The sequence below is a fragment of the Antrostomus carolinensis genome, unplaced genomic scaffold (assembly GCF_000700745.2).
Source record: "Antrostomus carolinensis isolate BGI_N321 unplaced genomic scaffold, ASM70074v2 scaffold6551, whole genome shotgun sequence".
In the NCBI taxonomy this organism is placed as follows: Eukaryota; Metazoa; Chordata; class Aves; order Caprimulgiformes; family Caprimulgidae; genus Antrostomus; species Antrostomus carolinensis.
The window spans coordinates 29,573-37,651 of NW_010293395.1; the positions used below are offsets into that span (position 1 = coordinate 29,573).

An 8,079-nucleotide genomic window follows, 5' to 3' on the forward strand; every position below is an offset into this window, starting at 1 on the left:
AAGGGCCCCGAGATATTGACTTGCAGTAACTTGGCAATTCCTCAAAAAAGATAGCTAAACTGAGCTCATTCCTTGGCCTTGGGCCTGGTTTGTTACACCTACAATACAGGGGTAAAGTTTCCCATCATGTGAGACACTTCTAAATCCCCATTTTCATTAGAGGGATAGATGCACCATCCAAATACAGGGCTTAGTCATCCAGCACTATATTCCTTTCTGGAGAACAAAGTCGTGTCTCACATGCCAGGACCAGGTCAGCCAAGAAAAAGGCCATCGCTGCTGTTCCCTCTGTCTCAGCCCTGATCACTTTTTTTAGTTCATGTGAAAGGTTTTGCAGTGGATTTTTGGGTGGTGATTCCCCAGTTTACACCAAGTTGATCGAGTGTCTTCCTTGGAGAGCCGCAACGCAGTCTGTGTTCTGGCTCATACCTGTTGCAGCACTTCTCTAACTCTACCCAAAATTTGATGCCACGGGCCAGGCCGACAAGTGTGAACAGAGGTGTTCCCTGTCTCATAGAATCATAGAATGTTGTGAGTTGGAAGGGACCCACAAGGGTCATTGAGTCATAGATTGTCCTTCATAGCATAGGACAATCCCAAGATTCAGACCATATGTCTGAGGGCCTTGGCCAAATGCTTCTTGAATATTCTCAGGCTTGGTGCCATGACTGCCTCCCTGGGGAGCCTGTTCAAGTGCTCCATCACCCTCTGGTTGAAGAACCTTTTCCTAATGTCCAACCTAAACCTCCCCTGGCACATCTTCCTGCCATTTCACCTGGTCCTATCATTGATCACCAGAGAAAAGAGATCAGCACCTGCCCCTCCTCTTCCCCTTGTGAGGAAGTTATAGACTGCGATGAGATCTCCTCTCAGTCTCCTCTTCTCCAGGCTGAATGAACCAAATTACTTCAGCCTCTCTTCATACAGCTTCCCTTCTAAGCCCTTCACCAAATTAGTGGCCTCCTCTGGATACTCTCCAGTAGCTTTATAGTCTTCTTATACTGTGGCACCCAAAACTGCACACAGTACTCAAGGTGAGGCCACACCAGTGCAGAGTAGAGCATGATGATCACCTCCCTCAACCAGCTCGCAGTGAAGTGCTTGATGCACCCCAGGGCACAGTTGTCCTCTTGGCTGCCAGGGCACCCTGTTGGGCTCATGTTCAACTTGCCATGGACCAGAACTCCCAGGTCCCTCTCTGCAGGGCTGCTCTCCAGCCTCTCATTCCCCAGTCTGTGTGTGTGTCCAGGGTTGCCGTGTCCCAGGTGCAAAATCCGACGCTTGCCCTTGTTAAAACTCATATGGTTGGTGATTGCCCAGCTCTCTAATTTATCTAGATCTCTCTGCAGGGCCTCTCTCGAGAGAGCCCACAGCACAGAGTCTTCTTTTTGTTCTTCCTGCTTTATATCTATTTGTTTCTGTCGTGTTAGTCTGCTCAGCAGTACATTTGTTGTCTTCCACTGCTGGCCTGAGAAGTGATGGCCTCAGAGAGTCAGCAAGTGCTTAACCACGGATACAACCCAGAGGCACATAAGAATAAATAGCTAGGGGGTGACTGCCTTACTATTATAAGTTATCTAGATCATAGCCATCCATAGTGAGGTTCATGAGCAGAGCTGTTCAGTCACAGAGTCACTTCACCCATATCCATGTTATACTGAGAACTTGGCCACTGCTCCTCTGCATGGCCTTGGTGACCAGCAGGAAGGCTTGGGAGGGTCAGTGAGAACGTGATCAGCTTCAAAATCAGGGCTTAAAAAGACAAACAGAAAGAGAAAAGCATGAAGGGGAGAGAATATTTAATTGAGAACTGAGAAATAAAACAGTCTGAATTTCCTAAAACTTTTTATTTTCTTTAAATTTTCCTGTTTCATCTTTTTTTTCTCCACCAGCAGCTATGAGTTTTCTCCACACAATATATCTTGGTGATCATGGGGATGGAGGGGTGGTCTCTGGTCATTTTTCCATTTATTTATTCCTTTATGGAGAACAGGACTGGATAAGGCTATGGGCAGCCAGAGAGGTTTCCTTTCCCAGCCTAGTTCCCAGACTAAGGCGCCTCACCACAAAGTGCCTGAGCTCACTCTTTGGTTGTCTCCTCCACGGGATGGGCTTCTCCCCTGCAGTTTTAATCACTTCACGTACAGAAACCCAAACCAGCAGGCTGAATTAAAGAACAAACTCAGATCCTGTCTCTTGGCTTTGGCTAGCATGATGCATGACATCCATTTGAGTCAAGTGTTTTGGTAGGCTTCAGAGGGATGCCGTCAGCATCACCCCCAATAAAGAAGCAGGGGCTGAGGGCTGAGCTGGAGAGATGAGCTGTGCTCCCTCCAGCAGACTCTAGCTGCTGGGCTTGGGAACACTGGCCCAATGGGCGGGTGCAGTATCGTAGACCATAATGCAATAACAGAGCATCTTGCTGCTAAATCATTCATTTAAATTAGCCAAAGACAACAGTAAGGAAGGGCAATGACTATCTTATGTGACAATTACTGTGGCCCAGACATGTCTCAATTCCCAGTAGGCCAGCACTGACAATTGTGATTGACAGCACCAAGGAGGCACGGAGGTATGAATCTATCAGGAAAGCAGGATGTTCCTTCACTAGGCTGGCAAAACCATCATATGGGAGCTTAAGTTATGATTGCAAGTGACAGGCAGGGAGAGAAAGAAAAATCTGATCCCATTTTCTCTGTGGCAGCAGTCCTGACATGGCATGCCAAGCTCTATTCACTGTCTCATTTTCCTTTCAGGTCGCTGAGCAACTTATTAATCCATTTGGAGAAGATGATGATGATTTTGAAACTAACTGGTGCATCGATAGAAATTTACAGGTTGCTGTTGTTATTTCTACTTCCAGCTTTACTGTACATAAGTTATCATTACATTTAATCCTATTGCTTTTGTTGAGGTACAAATTAAGAGCAACAAGTCATCAAAACAATTTTTTTCCCTGAAGGAGTACCTATGGCTGTGATCTCCAGATTTTGTTTTTAGAAGCTAATGCATCTTGATTTTGATATTTGGCATTTATGATGCCCGACTAAACATGCAAACAGCTGACCTCAAACTATGAGCTCACTTTATGCCTGGAAAAACAGGTAATGTAGGTCAATCCTGCAAAATCCAACAGCCATCTATTCCCACATAGATAAGAACACATTTTGCTAATCTGAATGTCAAGATTACGATATCGTATATGAACCTTCCTTTAAAAAAAAAAAAAAAAAATGGAAGTGAAGATACCAAAAAGACCAGGCAGGGCCCTGAACTAAAAAGCAGGGCCCATACCATGGTTCATCTTGTGATACTGCCTCCCACGGTAACATCTGTGGTCAGCACAAGAGCCAATGTCCTCAGTGGTAGGGGCTGTGAGATGGCCAGGGCACAGGTTTGTTGCAGTTACCCCTGCTTCCCAAACAGCCTCTGTCTGTCATGCCATGAAGGAGCCCAAAGATACAAAGAGGTCCCATGGCACCCACTGCTCCCCTTGCAGGTAGAGCCAAGCATAGGGTTGAGCTGCTGTTGGACCCTGCCTCTGCTGAGGACCACTGAGACTACAAAGCAGAGCCCAGGTGTTAGTGAGAGCAAGGCCAGGGCCAGGAAACCAGCATATGAAGCAAAATAAGTAATGAAGGTACGCAGAGGAGTGGGAAGGGCCTTCAGGCTGCCAAAGATGCTGTCTGGCTTAACACCACTTCAGGCTACTCATGCCTCAGAGATCTTTGGATAAATATATTGGAAGGCCCTAGAACAGGATGGTCACATACTTGGTTCTGAATGTCTTAAAATGTGGACAAAACCTACTAGAAAGCTTCTCAACCACTGGATATTTTAAGGGGCACAACTAATATGCTACACAGACTTCCCATAGCACGTGAAAGATCACACATCCATTTAACTACATCATGCTTGAGAAAAGGACTTAAATCTGATGCAAATATCTTTGCAGCAAAGATTCAAGTTACAATAAAATGTATGCTTTCATGAGTATAGGAGGGTATAGGCTGTATATTTTATAATACTGAGTCTCTTCCCAGTGTCCAGGCCAGCATACACAGCTTATTTTAGAGGGTTTCTGAAATAAATGTTCACCCAGGGGGCAAAAAGCAGATTATTTCGTATACTGTACTATGTTGAAAGTGACATGATTTATACCAAAAAAATCTAAGGTCTCACTTCTGGCGGTGGATGAGATGCACATGAACTTACCAAGGATGGAGAAAGATATTTACTGGAATGATTCCTCTGCCCGGCCACCCTACACAAAAGCAGCTGCTGATTACTGTATTCCTTCATTTCTTGGATCAACTATTGAAATGGGGTGAGTGGCACTAAGGGCCCTTAATGCCATCAGAAAAATCACCACCCCTACAGCCCACGTTGATTGATGGACAGTCAGCACAGGGCTGTGGGCTGTGATGATACTGTGAGCAGGGAAAATGGAAATGGGAAATAATTTTAGGAGGGAGTGGACAGGCTGGTGTTGTTGGGATGTTGCCTCCAGTGGCCCATGTGCTTATGTGAATCGTGCACCCATAGCTTAAATTGTATAATTAATAAATAGAGTATGTTTGCAGAGAGGGTTTGTAGATAGCCTCTGAGCACAGGATGGCACCTGACGACAGTGACTGACTTTTCTGAATAATCTTTATTTACTACAGCCTCTTCACACATCCCCCAGTTAACAAAATAGCTATTCCTTTGCTTGTTTGGTTAGCAGACAACGGCTAAAATCAGTCCAGATTTTTGTGAAGATAAACAAGAAAAGACTAATAATCTAGGCATGGTAGTTGGAGCGGTCAGATTTTGTGAAGGGATGAAGGGAGTTATTGGCAGAGATCAACACAAGAACCATCATTATAAAGAAGCATATAGAGGATATAGGATTGCCCTGTGCTGTCAGGATCAATACAAAAAATCATTGATAGGCTAGTTAGCTTAGAAGCTGTTGTGTTTAAACACTTGTGACATGCTGTAATATAGAACAGGTCAGTAAGTGTAAATACCATCATGCCTGAACAGATACCAGGGGAGGTAGACCTTTTTTATATGAAAATCTTTTAAAAAAAACTTTAAGGTAGCATTTTTTTAACTTTAAAACTTACAAGAAGAAGTATTCAGTTTTTCTAAAATTTTCCAGCCTTTATGAAAATAAAATGTGCTTAATTTTTTGCTTCATTTGGCCTGGAAACTGTGTTTTCTCGTTTTTATTCCTCTTATTTTTCCATTTTTGCATGCATTCTGCTACAAAGAACAGTCATTTATATTAATTCCTTTTACCACACACAGACTTTTCAGAATTTATTTCCTTCTAGAAAAACTACTAAATGGCCAAAAGAAAAGTAAAGAAGAAAATTAAAAAAATAAAGAAGAAAAAGTTGTAGTATATAATTTATTCTACTGCAATTCCTAGGGGAGAAAGTGGCAAAGGAGAAACATTATTAAGTCTGCAAACAATTTTTTAATAAGAAGCCCTTCACACAAAAAGTTAAGGAGGAATAAATGAAAAATAGCTCCATGGTAGCACCTGTGCAATGCAAACAGCTCTGATGTATTGACTTTTTTATTAATTATTTTCTCCTCTGAACTGCTTCTCTGTTCATCTTTCTAAAAGAACTGGGTAGTTCTTATGCAGACTTCAAAAATAAGGTCTAAAGATTCATCCAAGTCCAAAGAAAATGTATAAAACTTGAGCCTAAATCCAAAGTGTTGTGCAGTCCCCTCAAGCTAACATCTGGAACAGGTTTCCTGGAGAGGTGGTAGATGCTCCACCTCTGGAAACATTGAAGGTCAGGCTTGAATGAGGGGTTGGACGAGATGACCCTTAAAGGTCCCTTATAACGCAAACCCTTCTATGATCTTCACAAATGCTGAAGTTCCTCTGTCCCTCTGGGTTAACATTGCCTCTCTATGCTCCTCGCCTCAGATTTGGCCCGAGCACCTTGGCCATCCTTGCCCTTAGGACAGGTAACTGGGACAATTTGGCCTGTCTTCTGAGGTGCACTGAGTCAGTAACGTGTACTGAATTGCCTGTCGGATGCAGCAACAGCTGTTCTCATGAACCATAGAGGCTGGGCAGGAGAAGAGTACCAGGTACGGGTGGGACTTTCAGACACACTGTCGTGCCACAGTGAGATTTCTCCATCTGAGTAATTCCAACATTTTTTTAAACTCTCACACTCTGCTTCCAGGAGTAGCTTTTTCACTGTTGTTATTTTTTGCCTGAAGGATTCTCCTGAAAAAGTACCTACAGCACTGAGCAGGGTTTCTTTCTCCCCTTTCCCTTATCCAAAGCACAAGCTGTGTCGAGCTGCCACAGAGGGCTGCAGCCCAAAGATGAAATGGTGCCAGATGCCTGGCTGGATGCCCTCCCAGCCCTCAGGAGAAGAGACATCTGGATGTGGAGAGCTTTCTGTGTGATCTGACTGGTCCAAAGACAGAGGCACTATTTCCTGCCACCCTGACCCCTTTTTCACCTCTTCCATGCTCTTCCTTGGGCACACACTAGGGCCATGGTTCCTATGTCTTACTGCTGAGAAAATGGGGTATATGTGCATGCAGACCACATGCTTCCAATACCTAAGTGACACCTACTACCTGGCTTTATTTGACAGGCTGGCTGATACCGAATTCCTCTATGGGGAAGAGTGGCCCTGGGAAGAGGAGAAACACCGAAGACAACGTTCAGTGCTAAGAAGAGTCAAGAGATTTCTCAGCGTCCATGAGGGCCCTTCATCCCCTGCTCATCGGCGCTACAGTCGGCAGACAAGTGAGAATTCAGTGTTTTTCCCAGCAGATGAAAAGGGTCACATCAGACGGTTGCAGGAAATGCACACAAGAGGCAGACACTCCACCTCGAGCTTCAAGAAGAAACATGAATTAGTTGACAGAAGCCACAGACTTCATAGTAGCAGAGATCTAGGACCCATAACTGAAACCTCAAGGAATGAGGCACAGTTGGGTGACAGTGACACCTCATCTGAGACAAACAAGCCAGTCCCTGAGGTCATAATCTCTGAAGCAGAGGAGAAAGCACCTGATGTGCTGGGCAAACCAGATCTGCAAACAGAGTGCACTGCAAGCATGCCAGAAGAGACGCTCCAAAGAAGCCCAACTGAGGCAAATGTGACTCTTCTGGACCATCCTTTTTTTCCCCCAGAAATGACTACATACCTCCCAGGCTCTCATGTGCATCAATCACTTCCTACTGTGATAGCAGAGCCCAAACATGAACCCCATGGTAGTAACATAGCCGGTTTCATAACAGATCAAGAGAGAAACCTTCAGCGATGGAGTTTACCGAACTTCCATACTCGTAATACAGTGTCAAATGGTGATACTGCAGCACCTTTAACAGATTCTGGGACAACTTCACTACAAAGGACCATCAGTGATGGAAAAGATGTTACTTCTGCTGCTGCTCCAGAGACATTTGAGATGCAGCACTTATGGGAAAACCTGGATAGTAAAGAAACAGCCATAGTAGAATTTTCTAATGAGAAAAGTGAAAAAAAACTTTGACCATGCTTCCCCTGGGTCTGACTGAACTTCCTGTCTTCTCTGGAAAGTGGTTCAGATTTGCTGAAAGTGCAGAAAGGCAGTTGCAATGCTCAGATAAGTCCTGAGAAAGGTCTAGCAGAGGATTTGGGCACCTAAATAGAGGCATTGTGGTGACACTTGGTCACAGGCTTGAAACCTATGACCCTGTGGGGAAAACATTTATGGGGAGAATGGAGAGCCTCAGGAATGGATGCAAACCAGCCAGCACACATGGCAGCAAGCTATGTAGGGTGACCTGGAGGAAACTAAGGTAATCAAAAGAGCAGAGATGGCTCTGTCCACTTTGGATCCACCCTGAACACCATCACCTTTGGCTGCTCCTTCAGATTAAGGTTCATGACATCCTTGTAAGACCCACCAACAGTTTTGTTTTCTACTCAAGTGGCTAGAGGGGAAGGTGTGGGCTCAATTCCCTCATGAGCCTGGAGAGATTCAGCCCGCCATCTCTCACTGGCTGGAGGAATGCTTGAAAAATCAGGCTCCTCACTTGTGTGGGACAAGAGCCTGCTCCCT

At 44.6% G+C, this 8,079-nt stretch overlaps 1 protein-coding gene across 1 annotated transcript in view; it reads left to right on the forward strand.

The window, feature by feature from the left end:
- The window catches only part of LOC104532131 (bestrophin-3), an 18,505-nt gene extending 10,978 nt beyond the window's left edge, over nt 1-7,527 (forward strand). Inside the window, exons 7-9 of the mRNA XM_010177246.1 lie at nt 2,757-2,837; nt 4,176-4,327; nt 6,621-7,527. Of these exons, the coding sequence (XP_010175548.1) occupies nt 2,757-2,837; nt 4,176-4,327; nt 6,621-7,527 (1,140 nt within the window). The remainder of the gene's footprint in view (nt 1-2,756; nt 2,838-4,175; nt 4,328-6,620) is intronic.
- The last annotated feature ends 552 nt before the right edge of the window (nt 7,528-8,079 follow it).